Genomic DNA, 17,529 nt, shown 5'->3' with positions numbered 1-17,529 from the left:
TTCCTCTGCCTCTAGTGATTTGACTACCCGCTATTTAATCTACTCTTCATACTACAAATCTTTTCTCTACATGCCCAAACCACCTAAGCCGAGTTTCTATTATCCTTTCTCCTAAACACATCAGTGAACTGAACTAATATCTTCACCTGTTTAATCATTAACCGAAAAACCACAGGACTGAGAAATCACATTCATTCAACAAAATGATGTAAACGAATATCGTGTCAACCAAAATAACAAAAGTGTAAATGCTGTAATGCGATATCCGTTTAAATGAACAAAAAACATGAGTTGTGAGTTGTCAATCCCCACAAGTAAATCATCAAGAGGTGTCTTACATTACAATGCATTTATTCAAAATTCTAACCTGTTAAATAAATAGCCTACCAATAATCTATAAGCTACATTTCCCAATTGAATTCATCATAAACTAACTATCAAGTAAGAAGCATAAATCACAACAATAATAATGAAAATAACAATTCTTCTTATCTTACTCATCCAATTGTAAAATTTCAGCTTTCAATTGTTCAATCTTAAGACCCATAGACCTCTGCAAAGCACCTCTCTCCTTCTCCGGCAACTTAGCCAATAACGCATCAAACTTCGACAACACTTCATTAACAGCAGCACGAGCACACTCAGCTTCTTCATTGAAATAAACCGTCTCTTTTGATTCCAACGCCATCTCTATCTCTTCTCTTGCTTCTGCAAACTTGAGGTTGATCTCGTCCACTTCCTTATTGTGATCAAAGTTGCTTGACCCATTACTGAAATTTCTTAGATTTTGCTGAATCGAGAAATGGGTAGGTGTGAATTTGGAAAAAGAGTGGAAATTTGAAGTTGGTGGAGGAAAGGGGATTGGGGAAATGGGTATTGGGGATTTGTGAAAGGAGTGTGTGACTTTGAAGAGTGCTGTGGAGAGGGAAAGGTTTGCGCGACGATTCATTTGTGTTTGTGTTGAGAATGAAGAATGAGGTTGTAGCGGCGACACAGAGAAGTCACTGTTCTGCAGAAAGCTGAATATTTCTAAGGGTTTGTCTAACATTGCACATGTTCAGATAATTAAAAGTGGAAACTTTTAATTGAAAATCAACGATTATTAATATAAAAAACACAAGTTCCAAGTTAAAGTTGCTACTTTAAACTTCTTAACATGTGCAAATTTATCCTTTTTTTTTTTTTTTTTTTGTCAAACCACGTAATTGCTGGAGCTCACACCCCTCAAGTGAGAAGTGAGGTGTTTCGAACCCACATATAGCATTGTTCTGTTAATTCAGCTAAAATTATATTTTTTTTTAATGCACATGCCGACACATTTTTGGATTATATAATTTAATATGTGTCAATATATGAACTATAAATGTTCTTAGAAACTAGTCTAATGGGGAATTCAACATAGTTCAAATTAAATATAATCCGAACTGTTAATATTTTTTTAGATTGTAAGGTTTGAATTGTTTTGAAACAAGAATTAGATAATCAAGAGTATTTTGTAGGTGTTGTATGAGTTTTTAAAGAATTCCGATTATATAGTCTGAAATATCATAAAAATTCTTCTGATTATATAATCTGAACAAGTAAAATGAGAAATTTATAAGGAACGCGAAAACAAGGTGGGTAAAGAAAATTTGTTGTTTGTATATATACTTCCTCAATCTATCTATATTGATAAACATCAATAGAGAACCCACTTGGATAGACTGACATAAGACACTGGAACGAACTTCTCTCCAATGCCTAAAAAAAAATTGTTCTTAAATATAAACTTTCTTTAAATTTTCTATATGTATTTATTAATTTTTTTTCAAATATAACCTTAATTAATAACTTTGAAAAATGATAAACTCAAATTTGAATACACGATAAACAACAACAATTTAATATTTTTTTCAAAAAAAATGGACACATTAATTACACTACCAATTTTTATTTATTTATGTAAAATTGCAATAGAGGCGTATGTTGAGAGACGAAGGAGTATTGGTAAGACTTTTAATTTTCTCATCCTATACATTTTTAAAAAAAAATTATCATTTAAAGTGCTTAATTAGTGTCTCAGAACACTAGTTAACATTTTTATTAAAAATAAGTCTAAACAATGAAATATTAGATTTTGTAGTACGGAGGCCGAGTCCTGGAAGAAGTCAATCCTTTACGAGTCTTGATCATCCATTATTTTCTGAGCATATTTCGAAATAATCCAATCAAATAGCTGCAAATTGGATTTTGGACACACAACGAGAACAAGTAAAAAATTAGATATTCTTCCTTAAAAAAAAAAAAATTAGATATTCTTGTACGTTTCAATCTTTGTACTTATGCAATTCGGATTATATAATCCGAAATTGTTTTCCTCTAAATTCTTGAACAATAGGAATTCAGTCTCTGTGGTATATAAATGAGTTTTTTCAACCTGTGCAAGCTTGCACAAGATAAGCAGTAATTAAAGCACCCACTATTATAAGTTTCTCCAAATCTTATTCAGGAGCAAATCTTGAAAATTGATTTTCTTTTTCCTTCTCTCCTTGTTACTGTTTTTTCATTCCAATTCCTTTTTTTTTTTTACGTTTTATTCTTGTTTAATGATTTTTTTTTCTTCCTTTTTTCTTGATATGTTTTGGCAGTCTTGGGAGTCTAGTTTTAGTTCTATTATCAATTTGAATACCGTTATTTTGAATTTGGCTATATTGTTGTCAATTTGAACACCGTCGTTTTGAATTTGATTATATTGTTGTCAATTTATCATTTTGAACGCTGTCGTATTGAATTTGCTTATATTGCTCTCAATTTGAAGAATTTGGTTATATTATGTGAAAAAAATTTGTGTTTCACTGTAAAAAAGAAAACCACACCGCTTATTTGCAGCAACAGTTAAAGAAAATAAAAAAAAAAATGGCAGCAGCAATATTATTAGGAACTTACGTGCAGGGACAAGAGAAAATCAATTTACTTGCAGGGACAAGAGAAAAATAGTGGGTGCATTAATTACTCTTTATCCTGTTCAAAGCAATCTTGACCTTCTAAAATGGCTGAAGGCCTGCAACATACACGCGCAATGGGTGATGATGAAACCACCGTCAACAGCCAATATCTTCCTTCTCCGATTACCGACGACGTACCTTCGAAGCAGCTGCCGGAAGAACTCATCGTTGATATCCTTTTGAAGCTTCCGGTGAGATCCCTCCTTCAATGTAAGTGCGTTTGCAAATCTTGGAAAACCCTAATCTCTAATCCCCAATTCACAAAAACCCACTTTCTTAACTCTATCGATTCTCCACAATTGTTCTCTAGCGGAATCGGAGTCCGCCGTAATCCTAACGAAATATTATCTTACCCTGTTAAACCATTGTTGGAAAATCCATCAAACTCGATTACACCACTTAACTTCAGCATGGAACACTGTTATGATATTCTTGGTTCATGTAATGGGTTGCTTTGTTTGTATGATATTTATCAACATAATTTCACATTATGGAATCCTTCTATCAATTTGAAATCCAAAACATCTCCAACCATTATTTTATCTGATACTGAAATTATCATTGATTATGGTTTTGGCTATGATCAAATTAATGACAAGTACAAGGTGCTAGTGTTTGTGCTACATGAGTATGAGAAAACTGCAAGAATTTATACATTTGGTGAAAATATTTGGAATACTTTTCCAAATTTCCCTTGTTATCTTAACAGTCAATTAGGTATATATTTGAGTGGCACTTTGAATTGGATAGGTAATAAAGATAATGAATATGTGCTTATTTCCATTGATCTTGAGAAGGAAATTTATGGAGAAGTGTTGCTGCCCCGACATGATGATGCTGACAATGTTCGCAGTACTCACTTGAGTGTTTTGAGTGACTGCCTTTGTGTGAGTTTTGATTATAAAACTCATTGGACTGTGTGGATGATGAAAGAGTATGGAGTTGCTGAGTCATGGACTAAATTGATGATCATCCCTCAGCAGGAGTTTAAGTTAATTTGGAAGCCCTTGTTCATGTCAGAAAATGGTGCTGTTCTGGTGAGGACAATGCGAACAGCAGGTTCCACACTTGTCCGGTATGACTTAAATAATGGTCAGATTGATTGTCTTGCGATTTTGGTCAACCTCGGGAAGGTGATTATTCACCATGAGAGTCTAATTTCGCCACAACGGTAAATCATATATCTTATTTTTATTTGATATATTTATTTTTCAGTAATGTTGATGATTGATTTCAAGTCACTGCTTTGAAATAAGTTAATTAATGTTTGTTGTGATCTTTTTATTCTATTCAGAAAGTAAGTTTATGTTGTGTTGTAGAGTGTGTTAACCAATAAGTGAATAAAATCTTTGGATGTGGTTGCGGAAACTAATGAGCCACACAAAACTTCAGGGTAATTATTTTCTCCAATTACAGAGGAAGTGTCAAGTAAAGTTAAATTGAATCATTTCATTATCTTATTCTATGTTTTTATTAGGAACTTCCAAAATTGAAAACTGGTTGGGTTAATTCAATGCCTAGTAAGAGCTTACATGCGAAACTTTATGTAAGAATATCGTTATATATATAAATGGAACATTATTATGCAAGCTAACCCTAATTTTTTTGTTATGCCCTTAAAACCTAGCCCGCTGAATTGTCTCTTTACAATGGTATGCCCATGTGTCTAAAATTAAGAGCACATTCCAAAGTCGGCTAATGGTTTGTTGTGTCAGTAATGCTAATTTGAATCTAAGTCATATTGAAACAGATCAAAATTGAAGTGTACACAATTCCAATGCTATTAGCCGGCGCACTTTTGTGATATGCAGATTGCTGTACCTCGGAAATATAATAGCAATCTGCAATATATATATATATATATGAGAACCAATATTTGTTCAAAAATAAATAAATATGAGAACCAATGAAGTTGCCGCCTACTAAGCATTGCATCTCTGCACAACAAGTCTCTACAATGGATAAGGCGTGGCAGAACTTCATCATAGAAATTCAGTTTATTTGGCTTTTTTGCAATAAGTTGTCAAATACATAGCCACTGACATCACACATAAAAACCACAATCTTAAGGTGATTAACAGCAGAAGTATCCATCTTTGAATATGTAAGAAACTCAACTTATAGCTTAACGTTTATTCTTTAAACTGTTTCAATTAAATTAATGCATGTACCATTTTTTATGTTGAGAAAGCTACTCGACAAGCTTTCCTTATGTGCAGAAAGCATGTAGTTCTAAAATATTTTGAGGAAATATCAAAGTAGCAAATCAAGTAGAAAGAGACGACACTCAACTCAAACTAAAATAAAAAATGATTGACACCTATGTTTATTAACTTTTGATTTGAATTTATCATATGATAAAAAAATAATTGAAAAGACTACTGGCTGATGCTTTTTATAACAGACTGCTGCATAATTACTTGCGGGTAGACTGGCTGTTAGGGGTGTAAGTGGACAGGATAAATCCATTGAACCCGACAAACCAAACACAATTGGTTCGGGTGACTGGTTTTACTTTTGAAAACTGATTTTACCAAGAACCAACCTGAGATGTTTTTCTTAAAAGGTACTGCCTGATGTAAGTGACCTGTGTCTCAGCGAAAATATATTTGTGACGTATCAGAGCCGCCTCCGTCCACTGTCACTGTGTCCTCTGTTGCTTCCTCCTTCTTCGACCCATGATCATGTTTTCCCACGCCTTCTCCTTCTTCTTTGTCCGACGACCACAGCTTCTCCTTCTCTGTGTAAACCATCTCCTTCACAACTGTGTCTTTGTAGTACACTCCTTCTCTGTTGCTTCTGCTCTCTCACACGTGTTTGCTTCAGTACTTTTGTTGCTTGATTTGGCTATTTCTTCACTGTTTTGCTTGAACAAATCTAGTCAGTGACTTACTGTTTTGCTTACTTCATTGTTGTTTCTACAGGTAATCTAAAGTTGAGACAAATGACAAATCAAAGTAGTATAGGAAGTGCTCCTTACAAGTAACTTATCCTAAACAAGGAGAAAGACATAAAGCTGCAACACCATTCCTGAAGGATTTAAAAGCAAGCTACATGATGATAGTCCATAACCACCACTATGTACCTTGCTAAGTTTACTGTTAAGTTGTTACAAAATTTGCTTTACAAATTTCATTCTAGGTGAAGAGATTATGTTTAAGTTGATTTCATGTTTGATAGTTGATTTGGGTTGTACTTTAAGTGATTATCAAAGTAACAGAGACAGCACAGAGCTGTGTTTGTACTTAAAAACTGCTTGTTTTAATAATTTTTTTAAGTTGAACTTATCACCCCGTAATTATCGGGTTTGTTTTTTTTGACAGAAAGATGATTATCTCATTTCATTAATAAGGACATCTTGAATACAATCAGGTAATACAGTGAAATAGTGGATACTAGCATAAAATGTGGCCGCCCTAGCAAGTCTATGAGCAACCTCATTTGCTTGTCTCCTAATAAACTCTACCCTTGAGTTTGTGAAAAAAGATGAGAAGGTAGTCCTACATTCTCTGATGATAGCTCCTAAATCAGATACATCATTTCTAGTGCTGTGAAAACTATCTACTACCCTCTTAGAGTCAAGCTCGAAAGTAATATTATTTAAATTCAGCTCTTTTGCCCATCTGATAGCATATAAAAGACCAATAGCTTCTCCCTCAGGCACATCTAAGAGCGGCGTCGATCAACTGGTTCTGGCTTTCACCAACCTCCCGTTATCATCCCTGATGCAAATTCCTATGCCAACCCGGTTGCTTTCTTTGAAGAAAGCAGCATCTACATTGCATTTGAAATGACCTTCATCTGGCTTTCTCCAAACTGTGTCGTCAATACACTGTTGCTGTACATCCGCTCGATTACGGCTATCTTGCGCGTTTTGCCAACCCGTTAGAAGATTAAGGCCTCTGTCACGAACAGCTGCAGTAGTCATGACTTCATTCCTCCAGATACAATCATTTCTCTGTTTCCAAATAGACCACATAACGCAAGCCCAAATGACTCGTTGACTCGAATCTAGCTCCTGCAGGATTTCAAGCATGGTGACCCCAAAGCTGAGATTTAATTGAGCCTTTTGATGAACTTTGCTCCACAACCCTAATTGCTGCCAACACTGCTTGCTCTTTGTGCAATAAAAAAATAAATGCATACTATCTTCATCCTCATTCTCGCATAAAGCACAAGTTTTTGTGCAATTTACCCCTCTGTCTTGAAGTCGGACTCTTGTTGGAAGAGCATTTCTGCACGATCTCCATAGAAAAGTTTTCACCTTAGGAGGTACCTTAAGATTCCAAAGGAGTACCCAATTTCCATCACAACGGTGAGTGCTCAAATCCACATGTTGACTGAGACTGATGCGATATCCACTTCTAACAGAATAGATACCATTTGTCTCTGACTTCCATACTCTTCTATCGTGCTGATTAGATTCAAAGATTGGAGTATTAAGGATGCGATTAGTATCTTCGTTGCTAACAAGGTTCCTCAATAAACCAACATTCCAAAACCGAGTCTGAGATATGAAAAGATCTGCAACAGTAAGCTCTTTGAATTCTTCTGGCAGACTTTCTGGCTTCTGTAGAACACCATCATCCACTAGCCATCGTTGGTCCCATACACAAATATCAGTTCCTGAACCAATGCTCCACTTGTATCCTTCGCTAACAACTCTTTTGGCCCCCCAAATGCTTCGCCAAACGTAGCTTGGATTGTGACCAATCTTTGAGTTCAGGAAATCACAATTGTTAAAGTATTTTGCTTTGAACAATCTGGTGACAATGTTGTGTGGTTCCGTCATGAATTTCCAAGCTTGCTTTCCAAGCATACCCTCATTAAAAGCGCGAAGATTTTTAAAACCAAGACCCCCTTCCTTTTTGTGAATGCTAAGCCTTTCCCATGACATCCAGTTAATTCCTTTGGTGTTCCTTTTGTTGTGACCCCACCAGAATGAATTAAGCATTTTTTTCTATATCAACAATAATGGATTTAGGGATAGCAAAGATACTCATGATGTACGAAGGTATCGACTGCAAGACCGATTTGATTAGAGTTTCTCGTCCAGCTTGTGACAAGCATTTACTGCTCCAAGAGTTAATCTTCTTCCACACTCTTTCCTTCACAAATTTGAAAGTCGAGGTGCGACTTCTTCCGACCATAGAAGGGACACCAAGGTATTTACCTGTTCCCATAACCTGTTGAACGCCTAAGATTTGAGAGATAGAAGCTTTGACTGCATCATTTACATTCCTGCTATAAAAAACTTCGGACTTTTGAAAATTTATAGACTGACCAGAAGCACTTTCATACATTTCTAATATATTTTTCATACCCAGCGCTTGACCACTTTTAGCTTTAAAGAAAAGAAAGCAGTCGTCTGCGAATAGAAGATGGGATATGATCGGTGCATTCTTACAAATCTTTGCTCCCCTTATGGTACCGCTTCCTTCCGCTTGACGAATAAGTGCTGAAAGCCCTTCAGCACAAATGATGAACAGGTACGGTGATAACGGATCTCCTTGCCTGAGGCCACGACCTGGAATAATTGGACCAATTTTCTCACCGTTTAATATAACAGAGTAGTCAACCGACTCTACGCACATCATAACTTTGTGTTCTTGAAATAACGATTCTGTGAAATGTCGTCGTCCGAAATCGTGTGAACCAAAGCTTTCCTGTTGATTCTTTGAAACCACATGCAAAGTGTTCCGGGAGTTATCGGAAAATTCGTGTTCCGAATAGTTCTTTCCGTAATCCTTTGTGAAGATTTCCCGTTAATTTTTTCTCTCGTTCTAGAAATGATTTTTCTTTTTTATAAGTTCTTAATTTTTTTTTATTTCCGATTCGAACAACTTTTAATTTCGTTGTCGTGCAAAGCTCTCTTAAGTAGCTTTGAGTATGACTTAGCTTACTACTGATTAAGGTTACTTCTATATGCAAGTTATTGGAAGTTGAAATAAAATTACATTCTTTTGTAGCAATTTGAATTCATTTAGCTCTTCATACTCGATACATTACTTAATGTGTTATTTTATAGTGACTTGGTTGTCTGTTGTGCTAATATATTAGCGTTGTGGAACAAAATGTTAATGTTGTGGCTTTTGAAACTATCATATGCTTTTGAAGCTTTGTTCTTTCTCTTAATCATGCCAAATAGTCCAATTATTTTTATTAGTTCTAGATAGAATGGATTCAAATAGTAAGAAAGGTTTGGATCAAATAATAGCATTCATCAAGATACCAAATTTATACCAGGCTTGATATATTTCAACACTTGCTTGTTTTAGTGTTAGCATATCAATTATCATTATCATTGTTTAGCTTGGCTTGATAGGACAAACTCACTAAACTATATATATATATATGATATAAACTTCAGTTTTGGTTTTCTGCTTGGCTTTAGTGCCATTATACTATACATATAGATTGAATATCAGGGTATGTTGTTAATGTTTCTGTTGCATACACAATGATAATTCAATTATTATCAGTATTCTCTAATCAAACTAGTACCAATACCAATGAATTTAATGGGTTATGGGTGTGACATAGTTAGTTAAGCTTTTGTGATGTTATTGTTTAAGTTTAATTCTCGTCTTTTAATTTTTAAATTAATTCAGTTTTGGTTTGATTCAGTGGTTCGGTGCAGAGGACGAGGTGGCAAGATTATACGCATAGGACAAAACGATCGATGACATGAGTGGGTTTGGGATCAACCAGCCGTACATCAAGCGGAGGAGCAGCATAAATCAAGAGGTAGAGCAGCATATGGATCAAGATGTGGAGCAACCCGCACTGAGGTATATGGGTGGACCTAATGACTTGTTTGTTCTAACGCGGTATGAGGTCCATGTTGCCCTAGGCTGTGGTATGTAAGTAATTAACACACTCTTTGCTTATAATGTATACTGTATTTGTTCCCTTCAAGCCACGCTTTGTAATTCGAAGGGGTGTTTTTATTCTATTAGTCATACAATAAGGTTTATTAGTTTAAATTGTTTTACTTATAGATTTTTTATTTTTTTTACATAATAATATTTTATCATGTTTCATTATTTTGATTTTATTAAATTATACAATAATGATTCATTTTAAATTTATGTAGGAACGCGGTAAAAAAAAGTATTTAAAGGTACCATCGCATGGGAAAAAGTTGGAAGATTGGGTTCCTCCACAACCCCCTTGGCTTGATAGGACAAACTCATTAATATATATATATATATATATATATATATATATATATATATATATATATATATACATATATGATATAAACTTCAGTTTTGGTTTTCTGCTTGGCTTTAGGTACCCCTTGGTCTAACATTGACTTGAGCCCCCAAGAATTAAATCACTAAATTGTTGCACAAGAAACCATAGGCTTTAGGTCAGAAAAATTAAAATAGGCAGATTTGTTGAAGAAGCAAAAGGGTAAAAGGGTCGCGCCACTTGATATATTTTTGCACAAGATCTTCAAATTCTTTGCATGAGATCTTCATACTTTTGGCATGGATAAGCTCTAATTCTCCTTTCTTTTGCTCCAAGACTAAATCTTTGTAATATTCGTTCCTGAAATATAATAACTTGCAATTGAAGTAAAATAGTTCTAGAAGGAAATAAAAACATATTAAATATGAATAAAATAAACTTAAATATTAAATAAAAGGTGACCACGAGGATGAAGGTTAAATTATGATTTTCTTTTGCTTAGATCCTTGCTCTAGCCTTTTTAGCTGTCCTAGACTTTAGATTTTCTATGATGCATATGACTTTTACCATTTTCCCATCCTTGTTTATTGTGTGAGGAAATCTTTTCTCAGAGACGTGTTGTATGTAAGAATATTATTTAGCAGTTTGATTTTGCATATTTTGATGGTATACCCCGTGTATCCAACCAACCAAAACTTTGAATCAACTATGCTTCATATGGTGTAGGTCTTTCCCGTGCCTTTTGGGAACGGTGTAATTGTGAATCTAGTTGAATGATATAGTTTGTGATTTGTACAACACCTGAAACGAATAAACATACGTGTTAATTTTGTTTTGTTTTAAAAACCTTAAATATTTCTTTATAAAAATTTATGAATTTGAAATTGAAGTATTTGATTTTTTAAATAATCAATTCCGTAATTTAAATTTAATATATTATTACTCTTTAGAAACATAATTATTTGACTCTTTTAATTTTTCTTGATAAAGAAAAGGAAATTTCAGTTGAATGAATTGCTTTTGTGTGTAGTGGCTGTTAAGTCCAATTATGAAGAAAATGGGGGAAAAGATACACACGGCTAACTAAGAATCTCTTTAACTGATTCTACTTTGTATACTAGCCGGCAAAACTTGTAGAGAAAGCAAAAGGAGGTCACTAGGTGATTAGCTGATGAGGATTTTCTGCTGTAAATATTACACGCAGTTGTAGGCTGTAGTTGTTTTGCACCGTCTGATCTGAAATGAACGGTTATGATCTGATATTGTGTGAAATTGTTGAAATATGTGCTGTGAATTGAAACCGTCAGATCATGAATTGATGGCTGAGATTTGCAACTGCGATAAACTGTGTGAATTTGCTACAGCAGCAAATCCAGATCCGTGATTAGCATGTGATTATCATTGATTATGATTACTTAGCTAATTTGAGAGAAACATGATCGTTTGCATTGCCTTCAAGTAACACATGAAGCAATAATGGTTTTTACTTTACTAACCAATAAACATGCAAAAAAAATAAAACAATAGTATTGGTCGGATACATAGAGTAGGTACACACGAGACATGTTCTTTTAATTTTTGCCTTTTATAAATATAAGAATTGGGTGAAAAACGTTAATGTCTGTTTGGTTCCATCATGATAAATATTGATTTTGAATGAAATAATTATGCGAAAATGATTATCGTTAAAATTGAGTTTTCTTTTTCTATTATGCCTAAATTAAATCTAAAGTTATATACATTTGAATGTACATTTAAGATGATTTTTAACGCGAATAGTAAAAGTAAAAGCTTCAAAACCTAACTTTCTTTTAACATAAAAGAGTGTGCAAAGACAAAAAAATTCTAGACATCACAACTATGTTCACAACCCTTAGCCACCATCTATCAACTTGAATATTCTAGAGATATTATGAAGATAAAGAGCAAGAAAGAAAGACACTTGGGCGATAGAACAAAAAGTCATAATAACGAAGAGAACTCAACATTCACATCAATAAGACCTTGTGAGGAAAATTCATATGGATTTCATGCCAAGAGAAGAAGAGTACGGACAACATAAACAACAAGGAAGAGAACCCTTGACAAGGATCAACATAAAAAAAAAGTCTAAATTTAGAAAAGTCTAATCTATTACGATCCAAAAATTGTTGTTGTTCGCTTTTTATCCAGGAGTAAAATCTATCCAAGAAAGTTGGAAACACATTCAAAATTATAGTTATTAATTTTTTATGATAAACATTCAAAATAAAAGAGACACCAAATTGTCTTTATTGGTTAAAATAGAAAAGCTTCCTCCATTCATCTTTCTATCACTCTTCCGTCCCCCTCTTAGAAACATAACCTAAAGTGTTTCTATCAGTGCTCTCCCCCATGAAATTTAAGTAACTTATTATAATCAAATTGGCTAAATTATTCACATTGATTTACATACAGCTTGCATGACATTGTCAACCAAAATTAATGATAGAACTATACTAATTAATAACCCAAAGAAATGATGAATCCAAGTACAGTAGAACATGTAGTTTTGTCTCCAAACATGATACCTTCATCTCCCCACAAGGAAAAGGAGAGGATCCAAACCCTCATAATCTATGGATTATCAATGCAATTATTATGAGTTTAAACCAACGGAAACATAATATGTGTAGGCATCCATATTGTAATATGCGGATAGTTTTAAATATACGATTGTATGATGATTTTTTATTTTAAAAAAAAAAAAAACTCCTAGAAATAGATATGAAAACAAAAACAAGTTGTAATAAAAGTTGTTACGGTAAAATTGTTAATAACATGAAATAAAAGTTGTTACAAGGATAATATAACTTAATAATAGTAATAATAAAAGTTGTTATAAGATAATACAATCTTTTTCGAAAAGACAAGAAAATACAATCTATAACCTAATAATAATAATAATAATAATAATTTTAAAATCCGGAATGTACAAGGGCATTTTTGAAAATTTTACAGGTCACAAGAAGAAGGTTATAGGGTGAGAAAAGTAATAGTCAACAAGTTATAACCCTAAATCTTCCTTCCTTCCTTCCAATTGCCAACCACAAACTCCACATACTTTCTGAATACTCAGAGATCTAATCTCTCATACAGTGTCGCACAAACTACACATATTTTCCCTTTCTTTCATTTTTTTTTTCTTCTCAAAGAATGTCTGTTCAGAAAAAATCATCTGTGAATATGAATCAAAGGCCATCGGGATTCGTTTCGATGGCTTCGTTGACAGTTCAACTTGTTTTTGGAGTCCTTACGTTTTGTTATTTGGAGATAACAGGTCTTGGTGATAACTTTGTGGAGAAAAATCTCATCGTTATGAGATTGTTGTTAGTTTTCACATCTTTCAATTTTCTCATCGTTATATTTTCTACCCTCTTAGAACACCCACCTATTGTTATAGAGTCATACGTGCCATCCTTTATCTGTCTTTGGCTTTGTACTGTTATACCCGTGTCGCTTTTTATATCCGCTGTTACCGCTATAGTTCTTTCAATCGTCTGGGTTATTTCATTCTATATTGCTCGCTGCTCAGTGACTGAGCAAACTATAAATTATGTCGGTGTCGACCGTAACAAATTTTATTTATGCATGTTTTTACTCTCTTATGGACTCATGAGTTTGGCTGTGGCTGTTTGCAATAATGTAGCTGATACTCACAGCTCTCGGCATATATATATTAATGTTTCTGACAGAATTCTGTTTGTTGACTGTATTTGCATGTTGCATATCATAAGACCTGTAATCTTACAAATCCCGCCTGCTTGTCTAATGCAAACTGTGATTTTCTTGGTCACATCATGTGTTGTGTGTGTGTCATCGATGGTTCTGATTTCTGTTGTTGAAGCTGTAATTGTTTTCATTCTTTGGATGGTGGCTATATCAACTGCTGTTGTACAAAGATGGGATCACTTTACTTATCAGATGAAAGCCGTAGGGAATGCTATATGCAATGACTTGGTTCAGATGAAAGCCGTAGGGAATGCTATATGCAATGACTTGGTTCTTCATATGAAAGCTGCTAGGAAAGATGATGAGGCTACTAGGGATATTGAGGCAAACAATTTTAATTTATGTTAGCTAAACAATTTCTTAAGTTGAATGTGAGCGTGGATACACGAGTTTTAATTTAGTTTTCTAGTTAATGTTAGTTTGTGGCAGCACTATTATGTGTTTGTATTTATAGTTTCTTATGTTAATTGAAATTAAATTTATATTCTTTCATATGATGAATGTGACGCCTGCTAACTGATGTACAACCAAAATGACGAGTACTATTCCAAAGACTTGTAATGGGTTGTTGTGTCTGTTTCATTTCAATCAATTTTGTGTCAGTTTGTGGAATCCTTCTATCAATTTGAAATCCAAGAGATCTCCAGCCATTGTTTCGCGTCATGATAATATTGTGAGATATCTTGGTTTTGGCTATGATCAACTTAATGACAACTACAAAGTGGTAGTAGGTGTGTCCAGTTTGAATGATTATACAAAAACTGTGACCAAAATTTATACCTTTGGTGAAAATTCTTGGAAAACACTTCATAATTTCCCGGATAATCGTTGTACTTATTTTGGGAAATCTGTGAGTTGCACTTTAAATTGGATCCTTAGCAAAGATGGTCTTTGTTTCAATAACGAAGTCATTCTATCTTTTGATCTTGAGAAGGAAACTCATGGGGAAGTGATGCTTCCTCAACATGATTGTAACAGTGTATTCAATCATGGGATGTTTGTTTTGAGTGACTGACTGCCTTTGTGTGAGTTTCGATTATAAAACTCATTGGACTATGTGGATGATGAAATAGTATGGAGTTTTTGAGTCATGGACTAAATTCATAATCATCTCTTATGAAAAGTTAATTTGGAATTATCCACGGCATCATCCTTTAGTTGAACCCTTGTTCATTTCAGAAAATGGTGTTGTTCTTCTACTGAATACAACATCTTCTCAACCTATCCTATATAACATAAATAATGGTGCAGTGGATTATCCTTGCCCTTTTAGCAAAGTTGCATGGGAGATAAATATTTACCAGGAGAGTCTAGTATCACCACAAAGGTAAATCATATATTGTTATTCCGTAACATTGATTGCTAAATTAAAGTAGAATTCAGTTAGTGTTTGCTGTGATCTTTATATTCTATTCAGAAAGTATGTTTATGTTGTGTTGTATGAGATTTGTATGATTTTACTTTACATGCAGAAACAATGGACTCATAATTTGCATCTAAATCATCAACATCACAATCAATTTATTGGAAAACATAAGTCTTTCTGTCTTGTTTCGTACAAGCTGCTATTTTTATTTTTATTTTTGCTTTATATTCCAAGTTCAGAGATTATGTTTAAGTTGATTTGGTTGTATTCTTCTTTGTTTTTTTGTGTGATTAATTTGGTTTGTACTTTAAGTGATTATCAAAGTAATAGAGGCAGCAGAGAGCTGTGTTTGATAATTTGTTGTTTTGTCTATGAATTTAATGGTATATACATGTGGATGGGGCTATGGCTGCGGTTGTCTTTTTTTTTTCTTTCTTGTTGGAGTAAAAAGGTTAGTTTTCCTCGAAATTCCAACTTTCGTCTAACCCCCTGAATTTTACGAAACTTCAAAAACTTCCTTTAAATTGTAAACGTCCGTTTAATGACCCCTCCGTAAGTTTCCTCCGTCTAACATGTTGACATGGTTGTTAACTACATATGTGGCATTGCCACATGGTCAGAAAAGTCATGTCACATGACATGGGTAATTGAGTATATATATATATATATATATATTTTAAATAAACCTGATTTTTTTTTTCAACGATATCAATTGTGCATACCCTCTGACCTAATAACACTATGTAGTAGATACCCCCTTAAATTTTAAACATATGTGTAAATACCCCTCAAATTTAAAACTCGTGTGCAAATTGTACCCTAAATCATAAAACTTAAATGATTATGTTAAAAGCGATATTAGTATTACATCTGCACGTGTGTATAACTTTGTCAAATAATATGAAAAGTGATGGGAAATGACAAGTGATACCGGCAATAATATGATACATTTAGAAAAGTGATTACATTTAAAACTTGATTTTGTTGTGATTTCATTTCGATTACATTTAGTGCTTATTTTGACATGAAATGACAAAGTTGATTATGATTATTAAGTTTGAATTTCCCTCTAATTTTGCGTGTTTTTCCTGTTTTTGAGTATTTATGTTGTACTACATGAATTTTAGTCTTCATAATAGAGGCCAGCCCACAATCCGCTATAACGTTTTTGGGGTTGATGCTATGCGTCCCTATTTGAGATTGACAACATAGGGATCTTGCTATGAAGAATTTTTGTACGACAGAAATAAGGTTGCATAGGAGATGGTTTGTACGAGAGAGAAGGAGCCAAGATCATGAACGTCAAATTCGAGAAGCTAACAAAGATGAATGAGAGTGTCCAAATTGAAGAATGTCGGTCCATTCACTACAGTTCACCAACCTATTTCCAAAAAAGTTCTGTTATTGAACTGTGCTTTAAAATGTTTGCTCAGTCCAGGAACAGGTTATTAAAATGGGTGCAGTTCCGTTCACCGTGCAGGACGATTCTTTTTACTTTTTTTGAACAATCAATTTTTTCTTGTACTATGTGTTCACACGCTCATTTTCTAGCTTCTTTTTAAAAGAAATGTCAAATTTTAACTAGACCATCGACCTGTCATATGGAATGTAATATTTGACGATAATAAGTAACAGAATAGTTAGATGAATGTCATAATTGTTATATAGTATTTCATAATATTAAGAAGCATAGACGTTGGTACCGTACCATAACATAATTAGGTTAAAATTATGTTAAGTATATATCAAGACGGATTAACATTTATAAGTAAGAGATTTCCCAAAAAATAGCATATAATTAGGAACATAATTTTATTTTATTTTAGATAAATATTAAATGCAAAAGTGTGGAGGGAAAAATTAGGTTAAAATTAGAGATGACATTTTGCATAAATTAAATCTAGGATTAATATAGTAAAGTCACACGAAAAATTAGGTTAAATCTAAAGTTGATATTGCGTCCGGTTAATACAGGGTTCATCTCCAGCAATTTTGTGTGTGTCGGTTTGTGGAATCCTTCTATCAATTTGAAATCCAAAAGATCTCAAACCATTGTTTCCTCTGAATGTAAGGTCATAAGTTATAGTTATACCTTTGGTGACAATTCTTGGAAAACACTTGAAAATTTTCCGGGTAATCCTTGTACTGATGTAGGGAAATCTGTGAGTGGTACTTTAAATTGGATAGTTAGTAAAGATAGTGTTGATTTTAATAAAGAAGTGATTCTATCTT

The 17,529-nt window shown here is 33.6% G+C and overlaps 2 protein-coding genes across 3 annotated transcripts; one reads left to right on the top strand and one right to left on the bottom strand.

Moving 5' to 3' along the window:
• Window positions 1–245: 245 nt before the first annotated feature.
• On the bottom strand, window positions 246–1,072 carry LOC25485038 (uncharacterized). The gene has a single exon (XM_013614141.3). The coding sequence runs from the start codon at window positions 1,046–1,048 to the stop codon at window positions 494–496; it is 555 nt and encodes a 184-aa protein (XP_013469595.1). The 5' UTR covers window positions 1,049–1,072; the 3' UTR covers window positions 246–493.
• A 1,574-nt stretch (window positions 1,073–2,646) lies between these two features.
• Window positions 2,647–6,267, top strand: LOC25485037 (F-box/kelch-repeat protein At3g23880). Of its 2 annotated transcripts, XM_024785964.2 has the most exons (3): window positions 2,647–3,175; window positions 3,782–4,155; window positions 5,909–6,267. In XM_024785964.2, exons 1-3 carry the CDS (start codon window positions 3,029–3,031, stop codon window positions 5,910–5,912), a joined length of 525 nt encoding a protein of 174 aa, XP_024641732.1. In that variant the 5' UTR covers window positions 2,647–3,028; the 3' UTR covers window positions 5,913–6,267. The 2 variants fall into 2 exon arrangements, with proteins under 2 accessions (XP_024641732.1, XP_013469594.1); XM_013614140.3 differs by having other exon boundaries at window positions 2,647–4,155.
• Window positions 6,268–17,529: the final 11,262 nt, after the last annotated feature.

Source organism: Medicago truncatula, chromosome 1 (assembly GCF_003473485.1).
Source record: "Medicago truncatula cultivar Jemalong A17 chromosome 1, MtrunA17r5.0-ANR, whole genome shotgun sequence".
Classification (NCBI taxonomy): Eukaryota; Viridiplantae; Streptophyta; class Magnoliopsida; order Fabales; family Fabaceae; genus Medicago; species Medicago truncatula.
The sequence above is the reverse complement of the archived record's forward strand: the minus strand, read 5'-3'. Positions and strand labels throughout refer to the sequence as shown.